The 17,723-nt window shown below is 43.5% G+C and overlaps 1 protein-coding gene across 5 annotated transcripts in view; it reads left to right on the top strand.

Annotated features, from left to right (window-relative positions):
* The window catches only part of atat1 (alpha tubulin acetyltransferase 1), an 86,910-nt gene that overhangs the window by 9,991 nt on the left and 59,196 nt on the right, over window positions 1-17,723 (top strand). For 4 of the 5 annotated variants that reach the window (XM_039770018.1, XM_039770013.1, XM_039770014.1 and 1 more), the window contains exons 2-3: window positions 1,629-1,689; window positions 17,444-17,535. In XM_039770018.1, the coding sequence (XP_039625952.1) occupies window positions 1,629-1,689; window positions 17,444-17,535 (153 nt within the window). Of the gene's footprint in view, window positions 1-1,628; window positions 1,690-14,203; window positions 14,412-17,443; window positions 17,536-17,723 lie in introns of those variants that run through there. The other variant, XM_039770015.1, reaches the window with a different exon arrangement.

The raw sequence follows: 17,723 nt of genomic DNA on the forward strand, positions 1-17,723 counted from the left end.
GCGTTCATTGTTTATATCCATGCGGTCTCGTTTTTATTTTTCTGTGGCAGTGCGTGTGGCTGTTGGTGCTTCTGGCCACTGGCCTCTGCAATCCTTGTCTATATACAAACATTACTAAACAAAGGTTGTATATGTGGGGGTTGTATTGTGACCTGAAGTTTAGTTTACAGGTTGTGTTGTGTTGTTTGGGCACCACCTACTAACTCTGGAAAGCCGCTGGGTTTGACTCTGTTGCGCTGAGGCGCAGTGCGCGTGTGCTTTCGGTGCGTCTGGCATCCATGCATATATACCCATAACACAGAATCTCTAAGAAATAACAGTTCACTTAATTAGCCCATGAGTCCAATTAAATACAGAAGCTGGTTAGAACAAAAACCTGCAGCCACTGGGTCCCCAGGACCGACTTTGAGAACCATGCTTCTAAATCATTTCAAAAATCAAAATTTGGGGTAGGTGTGTAAAACCTGAATACTGTACTCATAAGTAATGCCCAATTAGGCTAATAAGTTGTGCTTACTAAATGAAGCGTTGTTTATTTCAATTTCAATTATTTCAGTTTCACATTTGAATGTGGTTTTAGACCAGTTTAGTTGTTGTCATTTAATTTGTAGACTAGGAGGATAATTGTGAGCCATGATAACCAGAGTAACTTTTACTGTTTATATAAAAGTGTTTTACAAAAACTGTAAACAATTGAAGTGCTCTGTTTTCATGCTTGCCTTTGTGTCATTTTGACATGAGAGAAATTAGCTATATGTGATATCTGCTTTGTTTTTGGTATGTGACAGAAGTAGCACATAGCTTCGAATTGTTAGAAATTTGATTTAACTCTAATACTGCATCATTAATAAATTAAAGTGAGCTGTTTATAATGGAGTGGAAAAAGCAAAAAGCAGACTGTCAGTCCTGAGTTTTATTTTGTGGTGGTGAGTCTTTTCACTTGTTGTCTGCTTGTGTTTGATGCAGTGCTGTAGACAAGTCAACATTCTTCCTTAAAAAGCTACTAATTCTAAAAATGCTATAAAAAACTTAATCAAGTTCCCCACCCCCTATATTTAAAGATAATATAGTTGAAATTACAGAGATCTGTTCTGTTTTCCTAGGTACATTTATCCGCTACTAAATACACAGTAGGCTATAAATAGTAGAAAACAAAGATCAATTTATGGTATATCAATTTATGATGGGAGTGAAAAAAAAGAATTGGTAAAAAGCTCCACCAGTTGCACTCAGAAAAAACTGACCTTTACTGTGCATGGTGGGTTTCATAGGTTCCTCCGTGCATTTTATTATGGACCTAGTCCAAATAATAGTGAATTACACAACAGAGCAGCAGTACTGAATGTCTTAACTAGTGTCATAATCTGTAATGCTGCTTGCTGATTGCAATAAGCGTATAAGAGAAGGGAAGATAAGTTTTTATTACTGTTGTTAGCTCTGAAGCATACATTTTATAGGTCAGATGTAATTAGAATGTGGAGCACATTGGCTTGAAGATCCTACGTAGTTAAAATAACGCAAGCTTGTCCCCAGCAATACCTTTGTCTGTTTTAACTAAACATTTTTTCTTTTTTTACATTATAATAAGAAACTGTTAATAGCTAAATATTTTTTCCCTATTTCCACAGACCTGACCCTCAACATCAAATCTGTATTGTAATAGATGAACTAGGAAGAGCATCTGCCAAGGTAATGTGATCTTTAATTACAGTATTATAATTCATTAAGGCAAGACAACCATGAAAAGCACGCCGGAAGGGGCGTGGATTCACTAAGCCGCCGACAAGTGAGACACCTATGGCGCACACAGGAAGGGGCCACGCCCACCAACTCGGACGCGATGACACAGAAAAAATAGCGTCATTTATGTTCGTCTGTCGTAGAGGCCACATGCAGTGCAGGTCAGGTTAATGTCATGTACCTCCGAACTACGTTGACTGTTCATAGAGGCATGTTTCTCGCGGAGGTGAATCGCCATATGCAGCGTGTGAAACTGTTTGCGAGGGGTATCCCATGGGATCCTTAAAACAATCCTTTAAAACTGAGGTTAAAGCACAATGAAGGAATCAGTCTTTAAAACCAATAAACCTTGTGCCTCTGTTTCATTACCGTCTCACCTGCTTCACCAATTCAGGCCCTGCAAAAGTCGAGACGCTCTGTCAGCAGCTGACCTTCTCTGTGCCTGACCGGTTCACACAGAGGCAGCACAAGAGAAAGCCGCGCCAGAGACAGACAGAGGCACACACACAGGCAGCTGGTGGGCGGCTCTCCGTGAGTTTCTCTTGCGAGCGGACACATGACCAGACAGTGTGTATGCTTTGAGAATGAGGCTGGACGCGGCTTGCGACTGGGCACATGAGCAGGCAGTGTGTATGCTTCGAGTGCGAGGGTGGACGCGACAGGACCATCTAGGAAAAATCATGTCGCAGATGTGAATCGCTGTGTGCGGCGTGTAGAACAGTTTGCGAGGGGTGTCCCTGTGTCTTTCCAGAAGTGTTCAACCATCAATAAATAATTATGCTGCGTTTGTTATGCCGCGGGTTCACTATTGTGTTGTACTTTGCTCTCTCCAGAATTCCATCTTGTCATTCACTTACTGTTGTATTCTCACACTAACCTGTTTTAGACAACCGTGTCTTTCCAGAAGTGTTTACCATTCAATAAATAACTATGCATGAGACTGAGCGTGTGTCTAGGCGTGGGTAAGCCGTTGAACCCCATTCGGGCTGCAAACCGTGGAATTGCCACTAAGTGCGACTCATACGCTCCCACTGTTTTCGTCCCTAACCTTTGTACACACCCCCCCTCCCACACGTTGACTGTTAATAGAGGCATGTTTCTCGCGGAGGTGAATCGCCATATGCAGCGTGTAAAACTGTTTGCGAGGGGTATCCCATGGGATCATTAAAACATTCCTTTACAACTGAGGTTAAAACACAATGAAGTGAGCAGTCTTTAAAAAATGAGTTTTCGGTTACGAGGCACGACCGCGTTCAGCATAGCAAAGTGTTGTACACGCTACATACAGCAATTCGCATCCACGACAAACATGTGTTGTCTTAGATGCTCCTGCACTTTGTACACACCCTCCCACCTCGCTACGCTGCACGGACGATTGTGTGTTGGTTCGTTCCGTGCATTGTTACAATGTTGCTTTTCTTGCTGATTTATTACATAACTGATTTTGCAAATGTTAAATTTTCTCCCTGTGCTTAAAAATTATAAAAAAAGCAGCCTGATTATGCGTCGTATGGTACACCGCGGGTTGGCTAGTTCAGTATAAAGTAAATGTTAACATGTGGGCTTAATTAGTTGTGGGAGGGGCTACTTTAATGGTAATATTATAATTTATATACCTAATAAAGTTTATTCAAATTATTTGACTCTATAGCTTTAATTTTACAATGATGAATATTTTGCTAAATACATTCCATCCATCCATTATCCAACCCACTATATCCTAACTACAGGGTCACAGGGTTCTGCTGGAGCCAATCCCAGCCAACACAGGGTGCAAGGCAGGAAACAAACCCCAGGCAGGGTGCCAGCCCACCACAGACTAAATGCATTCCTTTTTGTATAAACCTTATGAACATGCAATATGGAAAAGGTTAATTTTTGTAAATGTTTAAATGCACATTACTTAGCTTTACTTGAAAATGAATCAGTAAAACTGAAGATATACAGTGAATCTGCTCTTTCAGCTGCTTCTTATCAGAGGTCTGGGAAAAAATGTTACAGCCTTATTCCAAAATGGATTAAATTCATTTTTTTCCTCAGAATTCTCCACACAACACCCCATAATGACAACGTGAAAAAAGTTTACTTGGTTTTTGCAAATTTATTAAGAATAAAAAAACTGAGAAATCACATGTACAGAAGTATTCACAGTCTTTGCTCAATACTTTGTCGATGCACCTTTGGCAGCAATTACAGCCTTTTTGAATATGATGCCACAAGCTTGGCACACCTGTCCTTGGCCAGTTTCGCCCATTCCTCTTTGCAGCACCTCTCAAGCTCCATCAGGTTGGATGGGATGCGTCAGTGCACAGCCATTTTAAGATCTCTCCAGAGATGTTCAATCGGATTCAAGTCTGGGCTCAGGCTGGGCCACTCAAGGACATTCACAGAGTTGTCCTGAAGCCACTCCTTTGATATCTTGGCTGTGTGCTTAGGGTCGTTGTCCTGCTGAAAGATGAACCGTCGCCCCAGTCTGAGGTCAAGAGCGCTCTGGAGCAGGTTTTCATCCAGGATGTCTCTGTACATTGATGCAGTCATCTTTCCCTTTATCCTGACTAGTCTCCCAGTTCCTGCCGCTGAAAAACATCCCCACAGCATGATGCTGCCAACACCATGCTTCACTGTAGGGATGGCATTGGCTTGGTGATTTGCGGTGCCTGGTTTCCTGCAAACGTGACGCCTGGCATTCACACCAAAGAGTTCAATCTTTGTCTCATCAGACCAGAGAATTTTGTTTCTCATGGTCTGAGAGTCCTTCAGGTGCTTTTTGGCAAACTCCAGGTGGGCGGCCATGTGCCTTTTACTAAGGAGTGGCTTCCGTCTGGCCACTCTACCATACAGGCCTGATTGGTGGATTGCTGCAGAGATTGTTGTCCTTCTGGAAGGTTCTCCTCTCTCCACAGAGGACCTCTGGAGCTCTGACAGAGTGAGCATCAGGTTCTTGGTCACCTCCCTGACTAAGGCCTTTCTCCGCTGATCGCTCAGTTTAGATAGCCAGCCAGCTCTAGGAAGAGTCCTGGTGGTTTCGAACTTCTTCCACTTACGGATGATGGAGGCCACTGTGCTCATTGGGACCTTCAAAGCAGCAGAAATTTTTCAGTAACCTTCCCCAGATTTGTGCCTCGAGACAATTCCTTTGACTTCAAGCTTGGTTTTTTCTCTGACATGAACTGTCAACGGTGGAACCTTATATAGACAGGTGTGCGCTTTTCCAAATCCTGTCCAATCAACTGAATTTACCACAGGTGGACTCCAATTAAGCTGCAGAAACATCTCAAGGATGATCAGAGGAAGCAGGATGCACCTGAGCTCAATTTTGAGCTTCATGGCAAAGGCTGTGAATACTTATGTACATGTGCTTTCTCATTTTTTTTATTAATACATTTGCAAAAAATCTCAAGTAAACTTTTTTCACGTTGTTATTATGGGGTGTTGTGTGTAGAATTCTGATGAAAAAAATGAATTTAATTCATTTTGGAATAAGGATGTAACATAACACAATGTGGAAAAAGTGATACGCTGTGAATACTTTCTGGATGCACTGTACATTCCCACAGATGACATTACCCAGACATTAGCATTACCATTGAGATGCTTGTACAAAATATTTTGTTCATGTCTAAGTTTAGCATTCAGTTTATTTTGGTTTTCTTAATGTTTCAGGAAAGAAAAAGAATAATATGAAATAAACATGTTGCAAGCATTGTCAACTGAAAATCAAGTACTCTGTTACACTAAAAAACTGGGACGGTATGTCTCTCCAACTCCATTTGGCAGGAACAATTAAAGTTTGATTTATACTGAATTTAGAACCGTGAAGGCCACAAATAGATGTAATCAAAGACAAAGTAAAGAAGAAAGAAATCTCAGCAGAAAATGCTCTCTATATTTCAGTAGAAATATTTGCAAGCTTTTGCATATGCTTTTTCTCCTAGCACGGTTGTCCAAAGTTCATGTTTGTCTAAAATGTAAAAATGCTCAGAGCTGCAACAAAAGGCCTTAAAAACAGTGGAAAGCAAACAATATTTTTTTCCAATAATTAATAAAAATGAAACTTTTATTACTATTTCGGAACTGAATAGTTTTGTATAGAAGTTTTTTTTTTTTTATATATTGGTAAAATCAGAATATTAATGGACTACATGTGCTGTAGTTCACTTCAATGAAAATGTATATTGTACCATGTACATTTATATGAACTTTGTATTTATTCAAACAGATTTTAACAGATGAAACATTGCAACCCAGTGTAGGATTTTTTTTTTCTGGAGACATTTTTGCCACCACTGCCTTAAATCTAGGGGTATTTTATGAATAAATAGAGGCATTTTGTACAATATGTAGAATGACCTTTTATTTTACAAGAATAGTGAAAGTAACATATTTATGTTGATTTAATTATTAATATCACAGTACATTACAAATTAAGCAGTATGTAGGTTCAGATTTCCTTTCTTTTGCATTAAAATATGTCAAATTGTAAACAGTACAGTTACATATTATGCAGTATAAATAATCGGTTTTCTTCCTTTTAATAGTGTAAGCAATATACTAGTTCAAACAAAACAAATCTTTCATGTAAGTTAACAGTATTTAGCTTATTTTAGATTGAGAAAAAATTTACCAAATTCAGAGTTACAGAGGAGCTACCTACAGCAAACAGTCACTTGTTAGCATAAAATAACTTCACAATTACATTTATTTTGCTGACAACATTTATATGAAAAATAGGGAAATTCTAATCCAGAATTGGTGGACTTAGGCCAAGATGCTATAACAGCTGGCCAAACGACACTGCAGCCAAAATGTCACTTGTCACTGGCCACATGGAATTAAAAACTCCACTCTAAAGGCTGACATCAAGGGGCATGTAATAGATAGAGACACCAAGACCTGCACAGTGACCAATAAAGGTTTAACTGGGTAAGGACTGAGTTTGATGAAATTTTGAGTGAGAAAAGGAGAGGAGCAAAGTAGAAATGGAGATCACAACAAATTAAATGAATCTGAGAAGGCAAGGACCGCACTGAAGTAAATCTTGTTACTGCAGTGCTGGGATGTTAAACTCAGATCCTCAAGGGCTGCATTGGCTTCAAGTTTTAGTTACAACCACTTTTTAAACTAGTAACCAATTACTGCTCCTAATGTAACATACTTCTTTTGCCTTAATTTTAATTGTTTTGCTTTTTAATATTCAAAGCTATTGTTTAATTTTTTTTCTTAGCTGGCACACAAATAAAAATGAGTTGAAAAGTAAGCTGATAAATGACCAAAAATAGTGTTTCTGTCAGAAACTATTGAAGACTATTTCCTTATCTTTAAAATAATATAATGATTAAACACATTTAGTTAGTTACGACTAAGGGCCGATATTGTTTTTAGAGCACAGCAAGATGGATGAAAATATTTTTTTCAACAGTTTTGTCTCTGTTTAATCAATCTACTCTCTCCGCATTCTTTTGCTTCTCCTTGCCGATTGTAACAAGATAAAAACCAGAAAGTTAAATAAAAATATTGTCTGTAGGGTCTAATGTAGGCCTATTCAAATGGCGACCCATGGGCCACATGTGACCCAGAACCAACTGCTGAGTGGCCCAGCCTGTGGTCCCACCAGAGCTCCAAACTGCAACTAAAATTGATCGCAAATGCAACCAAAAATAGGCTTTGGTGATTATCATTTGTATTTAGTTCACCATTTGGGAATGAAATCATTGAAACTTTAAACAAATTATATTGTAACAGATTCGAAGACCTTTTTTTGTTAACGTATGTGTAAGTATGGGCTTTTCCTTGCATATCCCTGAGCCGCATAAAGGCTAGTTTATATCCTGCGCTGGGAGTGAGGGAGTTGTGGCAAAAATAAAGTCTTGGACACGCACGCAGGAAAATATTTCTAAGTACATGGTGCTGCTGATGGGATGGCCGTGTATTCCAAATGGTGTATTTCAATGAGAGGCTGGTTACACTTGTGCCAGAATAATGAATGAAGGGCTGAATATAACGCAACCGGTCATCAAAACAAAAAGTAGGCATGCAAAACATTTGAAATTCCTCTGCCTATTATATAGGTCCCTTGTTATGAAGATCTCTGGGCCCCGTGGAATTCAGTAGTCCCTTCTGATTTCATGCAGTCACACTAAGGTGCGATTGTCACTGATCTCCTTGTGTTCGCACATCTTTGCATGCTGTTTCTCTTTTGATTTAACGCATACTCCATGCAAAATGCCAGCCTTTCTATCAGTAAACATGTGTGAGCAGTCACCTGCCAAATGTTTTGTCACACACAGCAATGTGATGAAGTCTGCGTTTTAAGGTTGCAAGTGTATTACAGTCATTTTACTATATCAAAAATCCCACTTTGTTAGTTGTTACTTCAGTTGTTTTGGTGTACGCACTATATGTTCTGTTACCAATAAATTCTTCAATGGGAGCTTATCAACAAAGAAACAAGAAAAATAAGATTAAGTAAAAAAAAATAGTAATAATTATAATTAATAATTCATTACTTGATACCAAGAACTCTGTAAAAAGACATTTTAAAGACAAATAATTAAAATAAATATACCAATCTACTTTCACACCATACCTGATGCCTTGCTCTTAAACATTTCATAGATCTCATTTCAAAAGGGAAACAAATGTTATTGCTATTACTGTGCACATTTTGATTTTATGCACTTTGAGATTTGCCTGGATCATATGTGAGCAAAATGTTTATTCTTTATTTCAGAAGTGAGATGGCCAAATGTAAAAGAGAAATAAGGAATAAACGTTACTTGTTTTTAAATATATTAATTTGTGTTGATTTAAAATTTGTCATTACCTGCTGCTTACTGGCTGCTGAAAATGTCTGGCCCAGCTAAATTTATTGCTTTAAAAATCTGGCCCAATTGAAATTTTAATTGAGTAGCCCTGGTCTAATGCATCTTGGATCAGATTTATAAGACTTGCATATGCACAAAAAGATTCCTGAAATGGGCATATGCAACTTTGCATGCCAACATGAAAAGGCAATTTGCAGCAGTTGACGGTTTTCCTAAGGTGATAGGGCAATTGACTGCTCTCATATTACAATAGAGCACCTACCAAAAGTTAAGCTGCTTTTGTTAAGAGTAAGCAGTTAAATTCCATTAATACACAAGTCATCTGTGATGCCAAGATGAGACTAACAAACATGGTTTGGTGGCCTGGGTCAACTTATGATTTAAGTATTTTGAGGTAAAGCAGCATTTGCAAATGACTTGCTGATGGTGCTATATGTGATAACTGACTTGTTTGTAAGGTAGCTGGCTGAACCCTCAGCTTTTCCTATGGCATATGCTATTCATTGTAACAGCAATCATGCTTCATGTACCAGGTGATAGTGGCTACCCGCTCAGACACCTGCATCTTGCATTTTTACCTGACGCCAGAGAATGGAAGGGAGGTGCTATGATGCCATGAGAGTGCATCATAGGACTCCTCAAATGCAGGTGGAGGTATCGGGTGGTGTCATGTGGGAAGCTGCTCTACCAGCCAATGAAGGTCTACAGCATTGTGATTGCATATGTATAAGATTGATTAGCATAGTCATTATATGGTTGTTCCAGGGTGGCAACTGGGCGGATCAAGAGCATGGAGTTGATACCAGAAGATGGACGTTACAAAGGGAGAGCTGGGGAGGGCATTAGAAGGGCATCAACCCAGCAGCAGGACTGATATCTGCTCCTTTGTGCAAGGAGGAACAGGAGAAGCACTGCCAGAGCTCAACAAAATGACCTCCAGCTGGTTACTGGAGTGCAAGTTTCTGACCAAACTGTAATAAACAGACTCCATGAGGGTGGCATGATTGCCCAACGTCCTTTAGTGGGACCTGTGCTTACAGCCCCATGCAGCTCAATTGTCATTTGCCAGAGAATACCACAATTGGCAGCTCTGCCACTGGTGCCCAGTTCTCCTCACGGATGAGGTCAGATTCAAACTAGGTACATGTGACAGACATGAAAGAGTTTGGAGAACCAAGGTAAATATTATGCAGCCTGCAACATCATCCAGAATGACTGGTTTAGCAGTGGTTTTAGTGATGGTTTGGAAGGCTTATACTTGGAGGGTCACACAGACCTCCACATGCTAGGCATCAGTACCCTGACTGCTGTTAGGTACTGGGATGAATGCCTCAGAGCCATTGTCAGACCTTTCACTTGTGCATTGGGCTTCGTGTACCTCCTTGTGCAGGACAATCCCTTGGCTCATGTGGCCAGAGTGTGTAGGCAGTTCTTGGATGACAAAGGCATTGATGCCATTGACTGTCTCAAACATTCCCCAGAACTGAATCCAATTGAGAACCTCTGGGACGTTATGTATAAATGTATCCAACACCACCAAGTAACACCACAGACTGTCCAGGAGCTCACTGATGCCCTGATCCAGGTCTGGGAGGAGATTCTCTAGGACAAGATCTGTCAGATCAGGAGCATGCCCAGTCGTTGTTGGGAGTGCATACAGGCACATGGGGCCATACATACTACTGAGTCCCATTATGAGTTGCCTTGATGAAATTCTTGCAAGTTGAATCAGCCTTTGATTTAAATTTTTGACTTTGATTTTCAGTGTGATGTTGAATCCAGTGCTCAAGGGGTTGGTGATTTGGTTTCCCTTGACCGTTGTTACATCATTTTTATTCTCAATGAATTATACGGTATTACTCAGTATAGATTTTCCACTTGAATATTTCGTTCATCGAAATTTAATGTGTGATTTAAACGTTTTCTTAATGTTATTAAATAATATGGAAACCCCATATATATTATATATATATATATATATATATATATATATATATATAATTCACTAAGGCAAGACACCCATGGAAGGCACGCCGGAAGGGGCGTGGATTCACTAAGCCGCCACCAAGTAAGACACCTATGGCACACGCAGGAAGGAGCCATGCCGGAGGTGAATCGCCATATGCAGCGTGTAAAGTGGTTTGCAAGAAGTATCCCTTGGGATCCTTAAAACAATCCTTTACAACTGATATTTAAAACACAATGAAGTAAGCAGTCTTTAAAAACCGAGTTTTTGGTTACGATGCAGGACTGCATGCACCATAGCAAACTGTTTGACACGCTACATACAGCAATTCGCATCCGCGACAAACATGCGTCGTCTTAGATGCTCCTGCAGGAACACGGACACTCTACGTGAGTCACAGGTGCATCTGGACTGTGCAAAGACGACAACGACTCAAGTGACGAGTTGGAGGTGGGCACATGAGCGATGGCGGTCCGCCAGTTTTCAGTCACGGATGATTGTGTGTTGGTTCGTTCCGTGCATTGTTACAATGTTGCTTTTCTTGCTAATTTTTAACATTACCGATTTTTCAAATGTTAATTTTCTCCCTGTGCTTAAAAATCATTAAAAAACCGGCCTGATTATGCGGCGTATGGTACGCCGCGGGTTGGCTATATTTTATACAGTAATCCCTCCTTGATCGCGGGGGTTGCGTTCCAGACCCCCCCACGATAGGTGAAAATCCGCAAAGTAGAAACCATATGTTTCTATGGTTATTTTTATATATTTTAAGCCCTTATAAACTCTCCCACACTGTTTATAAATATTCCCCGCAGAGTTATACAGCATAATCCCTTTGTATTCTCTTAGATATTAGGTAAGATTCATTGAAATTATGTATATAAACACACTGTTTATATATAGTAAAACCTAAATATTATTTTAAAGATATTGAGTGTCTCCGATATCACATGTTACAGCCATTACGATAGACAGGCCACCAGCAATAAATACGCACAATGCAACAAAAATAGTATACAGTAAATGTGTGTGTACAGTGACACTAAACGTACGTACATGTACGAAGTACTGTAAGTAGAAAATTAATTATGGTTACTCACTAACAATGACACGATGACTTGTCCGATAACAATGAGTTTTATTTTACTGCACAACAAAGGAGAGCGTTACAGCCCTTAAAGGAGCCACTTCAGGCGATTGTGAAGCACTGCCGTTGTTCTTCTGGCAGTCTTCAATCCAAATCCCTAAAGCAGATTCCATCCAGACTACTGCCTTATTACATCCACTTACAACTTGTTTTGCACCCTGGTTAAAAGGACACTGCGGCCGTAGATCTTATATTCCTTTCCTACTTTTAAATAAAAGAATTATAGCCTTCAACAAATCCAAAACGCTTACCTTTTCGCAATCGTTAACATCTTCCGTTTGCGCTTGGGCACGGCCCCTGAAGCAGTAGCAGATCGTTTTGGAGCCATAATGAAGGGCTTGACTATGCACAAAGATAAACACAAAAGAGCACAACTCTTTACACAGCGAAACATGTTGATGCTGAATGAGCAAGACGAGACTTCCTGGTTAACCCTGCATTCAGCAAGCAGGAACTTAACTGCGTGCTCTGATTGGCTAGCTTCTCAGTCAGGAGAACTTAACTGCGTGCTCTGATTGGTTAGCTTCTCAGTCATCCGCCAATAGCGTCCCTTGTATGAAATCAACTGGGCAAACCAACTGAGGAAGCATGTACTAGGAAGTAAAAAGACACATTGTCCGCAGAACCCGCGAAGCAGCGAAAAATCCGCGTTATATATTTAGTTATGCTTTCATATAAAATCCGCGATAGAGCGAAACCGCAAAAGTCAAAGCGCGATATAGCGAGGGATTACTGTATTTATATTTGGACTGAAGTATAATGTAACACAAAATCAGTTATATTTAAGTCAGTGCCATAGAATAAGACAAACTATGCATGGAAATTTTGCTTGATATAGGAAATAGAATAATATGGATCAACGTACATTTAATCATTAATCTTCAGCACTGCCTGACGCAGAAACAATTAATCGGTATGATGTGTCGCATGCGGCTGGTTGTGGAGCCCAGCCAGGACCCCCAGGAGGACCGGAGGAGGGCTTTTGCCTCCTCCAGACCACGAGAGGGCGACCGCCCTGGTTGTGTTGGGGGCCATGGGCAGAGGGCATGGAAGCCCAACCCTGTAGGGGCCCGTGGCCACCGCCAGGCAACGCCCCGGTGCCTGAAGAACCCTGGACCTCAGCACTTCCACCACACCAGGAAGTGCTGGGGGGAAGAAGACTATGGGAAACCCAGAGCGCTTCCGGGTGCGCAGACGGCACTTCCGCCACACGGGGGTGTGTCCACGGGGGATTGCCGGGAAAGCAGCTGGAGTCCATCCGGGTTGCTATTTAAGGAGCCGCCTCCCTTCCGTCAGCAGCAAGAGTCGGGTGGAAGTGGACGGAGCTCGGAGCTCGGAGTGGAGACGGCCAGGAAAGGCACGAAAGACTGTGAGGCCTGGACTTTGGGGGATCGGTGCTGGAGGCACTGGGATGTGCACTGAACTTTCTTGTAAATATTTAGTTGTAAATAAACGTGTGGGTGGCACGGTGGCACAGTGGTAGCGCTGCTGCCTCGCAGTTAGGAGACCTGGGTTCGCTTTCCGGGTCCTCCCTGCGTGGAGTTTGCATGTTCTCCCGTGTCTGCGTGGGTTTCCTCCGGGCGCTCCGGTTTCCTCCCACAATCCAAAGACGTGCAGGTTAGGTGGATTGGCGATTCTAAATTGGCCCTAGTGTGTGCTTGGTGTGTGGGTGTGTTTGTGTGTGTCCTGTGGTGGGTTGGCACCCTGCCCAGGATTGGTTCCTGCCTTGTGCCCTGTGTTGGCTGGGATTGGCTCCAGCAGACCCCCGTGACCCTGTATTCGAATTCAGCGGGTTGGAAAATGGATGGATGGATGGATGAAATAAACGTGTGTTGGGTGAACAACGATGTCCGTCTGTCTGTGTCCAGGGCCAGTTCCACAGTGGTGTAGTCGGCAGGATTGTCCGTCTGGTTCAAGACGGGGACCTGCAGAAAAAAAAATCAGTCTGTGGACGGCCCAGCGCAGCAGCGGACCCCACACACTCACGATCCGCAGTATGGCCAAGGTCCCCGGGTGCGGAGGAAGGAGAACGGGCAACGAGTGCAGCGGGCTCCGAAGGACGCGCTGTCATGAAGGACGGCCAGGCCGGCGTTGCAACAGAGAAGGCCACACCGAGGCAGGCGCCTCGGAGTGACGGGATCCGGGAGGTAAGTGCCCTGTCCCGCGGTAGCCGGCCCTTTGGGGTCGGACTCACCTTTGTTTCCTCTGGCAGGGACGATCCGGATCCGCGTCCGTGACAGGAGCATGCCGGTCCACACGCTCAAGAAACCGCAGCAGCTGCGAGGCTGCCAGGAGGCACGCCACTGCACCTGGAAAGGGGGAGACAAGATGGCCGCGGACCGGAGGTCCCTCCTTGCGGCAGGCATGGGATTGGGCGGTGTGTCTTGTGTGCCCGCCGATGATTGGTTGGAGGCGGGACCAAGGAATGTCCGTCCTGGGCCAGAGAGAGACCCGACTGGGCCAGAGGGAGAGGCCCGCAGGAGGCAGACGACGCGCGTGTGGCTGACGGACAGGTAAGCCCACCAACGCCTGTCTCCTTGTTCTTGCCGGTGGCTCTGCGCGAGCCGGAGGAGTGCCTTCGGCCGTAGAGTCACCTTTGTTGCAGGTGCTACATGCTCTCTCCGTGGAGCTGGAGAAGCTGAGGGGGATGGCGATCGCGTCATCAGAGACACCGTGTGCTGCGGAGGAACGGCGCAACGCTGGAGCCTTTGGCCGGAGGAGCATGGCGGGGAAGGTGAGTACAGCCCTCCCCGTACAGCTTGAGGGAGAATTTGCTGAAATCGGCCATGATAGTAATGACCGGCAACAAGTACACGATTCTCCAACATTGGACGCAGCGGTGCAGGCTGTGCACAGAACGAGGAGAGCGAGATCGCAGGGGCTGGCAGGACAAGGGCTGATGAGTGCCCTGGGTCCTAGCACCCTGCACTCCAAGCCCGCAGCAGTCTCCTGTCGCTCTGCAGGGATGTAGATGGGGCTGGATTTGAGCTTTCACCATGCTCAGACCCAAACCGTCAGAGCGTCCAAGATGAAAAGGAGGAATCGAGGGGTGAATGCCGGTTCCTCCGGTAAGATGGGACGTGTCGCTGGGTGCGCACGTCCAGTGAAGGGCCGTCCTCTGCGGCGGCAGAGGGAAACCCCTGGGTGGGTGGAGGAGCTGCCTGTGAGAGTGGTCCCTTTAAGGACGAACGGACGGGCATGGAACCTGCGGCAAAGGCGCCGAACAGGCAAGTCGCGGGCTGCCAGTTGGTGGGGAGAGCGCTGCCGGTACAGAGATCTGAGGGACACCCGGTGCGGGTGTCCATGCAGTGCTTCTGGCCCTCCCTTTTATCTCTTTATAGGAGTGAAGCCCCAACGAGCAGTAGGACCTGCCCCGTTGGGAACCTGCCATCCTGGAACGGGCTGCTCCGCGGGATTACTCTCCACCAGCGACCGGATGGTGCCCCAGCTGGCGGGGACTATGGAGGCGAAAGCAGTACAGACCGGAGAGGCGCGTCGGTTGCGGAAGGGGTGCCGAAGTGGTGCGTTCCAGGGTGCCGTGAAGGGCCCTGGGTACATAGTAGGACCCACTCCGGGGACGTGCTGCCCTCTCCGGATGTGTCGCTCAGACCGACATGTCTTCGCTGGCAGTGGGGCAGTGTTGCATGCGGCTGGGGGTGGATCGCAGCCGGGACGCCCAGGAAAACCGGAAGAGGGCTTGTGCCTCCTCCAGACCACGAGAGGGCGACCACCCTGGTTGTGTTGGGGGCCATGGGCAGAGGGCATGGAAGCCCAACCCTGTAGGCGCCCGTGGTCACCACCAGGCAGCGCCCCGGTGCCTGAAGAACCCTGGACCTCAGCACTTCCACCACACCTGGAAGTGCTGGGGGGAAGAAGACTGGGGTCACCCGGAGGGCTTCCAGTTGCGCAGGCTGCACTTCCGCCACACGGGAAGCAGCTGGAGCCCATCGGGGTTGCTATTTAAGGGGCTGCCTCCCTTCCGTCAGCAGCAAGAGTCGAGTGGAAGTGGGTGGAGCTCGGAGAGAGGAGTGGAGGCGGCCAGGAAAGGCACAAAAGACTGTGAGGCCTGGACTTTGGGGGATCGGGACATGCACTGAACTTTCTTGTAAATATTTAGTTGTAAATAAACGTGTGTTGAGTGAACAACGATGTCCATCTGTCTGTGTCCGGGGACAGTTCCACAGATGTATGTACATTAGATTGGGTAGCTTGGGATTCGGGGTCCCCTTCAAAGTCAGGGAAATGCCTCCCACTGTTATTCAGTAAAAAGATACAGAGGTGTCATCCCCAATTAATAAACTGCTAGAAAGCCAGTTCAGAAAGATGCTGCCTGTTTCTTCCATTCTATATTCATTCTGACTATTGTGAACATGTGGGTGTCCTCCAGTTTTGATGTAAGATCTCTTAAAATGTATATTATATACAGCTTATGCTCTGCTATGAAACTACTGTACATTGCAATGAGAAGTTCTTTAAAAATACTGTCCAGCCTTTGACTATGTATTTTATATGCTTTTGTGGGTTTTGCATTAATTCCGTTATTAGGAAAAGCCTGGACGCATAATGAGTGACAACTCTTCTGTATTATGAGGGGGAGTCAAGCTAAAGTTAGAAAATGAGATTTATTAGAAAATGGAACAAACCTTAGCAAAACTGATAATGTCATTTCTGAATGTAGTCTCCACCCTTCTCAATGCACTTGCACCACCTGCCACCTGGTGTCTCAAGGAGTCCTTTTGCTGCAAGACAATGCCCAGCAACATACTGCTAAGAACACCAGGGCTGGTCTGGAGAAACTGAAGTTTGAGGTATTGCCACATCCTCCTTATTCACCAGATCTGGCACTGTGTGATTTACACCTTTTTGGACAGCTAAAACATCATCTATCGATTCAAGACAGATGATGACGTGAAGAAAACTGTGCATGAGTAGTTTCGAGGAGAAAACAAAATCTTTTATTCTGCTGGAATCCAGGCACTTCCAGGCAGGTGGCGCAAGTGCATTGAGAAGGGTGGAGACTACATTGAGAAATGACATTATCAGTTTTGTTAAGGTTCATTCCATATTCTAATAAATCCCATTTTCTAACTTTAGCTTGACTCCCCCTTGTATCTGCATAATTGGGAAGCATGGTATGGTGAAAGAGTGATGCTTCAGATATGATTCTATTAATGTTACCTCTTGTCTTCCTTTCTTTCTGTATAGGGATTTCAGGGACTTTTCATTCTCTTGAAGTGAAAAAGTATTTAAAAAAGAATTGTACTCTGGCTCACAGATAATCCAAACCAAAATGTGTTGGGTCTTTTTAGGATCCTATATTTCTCCTATACTTTATATACCAAAAGTAACCTTGCAACATACTTTTTTATAACTCTTTTGCATGTTTAATAATAAAAAATTATTATAATTTTTTAATGTAATCCTCATCACTAGTACAGTACCTGGATCTAATAAGAGCACATCTGTAGCATGGAAATACAGCAGTTTGTTGATCACAAAAGTATAAAGAGACCATTTGTAGAGATAATTATGAGGCGTGTAAGCTAATTACAGAGAGGCACTATACAAAGTATGTATAGTGTGTTACTTACTGTATATATGTTTGTGTAGTGCAAATGATACATTTTTCTGCACTTTTGCTAAATTTTGGTAGTTTGTTTTTCTCATTTTTTGTGTTCATTCAGCATTGGTATTTCAATGTTGTAATCCAGTTGTATTAAATTAGTGTAATGGCTTACATTATCTGTATTCTTTTCTGTGCTGCAGGCTCAGGGGCTGACTGCACCAGTTACTAGTGCAGTCAAGCTACAATCAAGCAGACATGTCGTGTATCTTCTGAAGGATGAGAAGGCAAATGGGTAAATGGTGTAATGTTGATTTTTATTTAAGCATGTAAATAGCTTTGTAGTTAGTTGGCATCCCAATTCCGTTTTGATTCCAACAAGATAATAAACAGTTGGTAAAGTCCACAGATAATTGTAAAATGATCTACATTTAAAATTTTCAATTCAGTACAGTGGTATAGTTGTGTTTTTAGCTGAGTCAT

This window comes from Polypterus senegalus, chromosome 11 (genome assembly GCF_016835505.1).
Source record: "Polypterus senegalus isolate Bchr_013 chromosome 11, ASM1683550v1, whole genome shotgun sequence".
Taxonomy (NCBI): Eukaryota; Metazoa; Chordata; class Cladistia; order Polypteriformes; family Polypteridae; genus Polypterus; species Polypterus senegalus.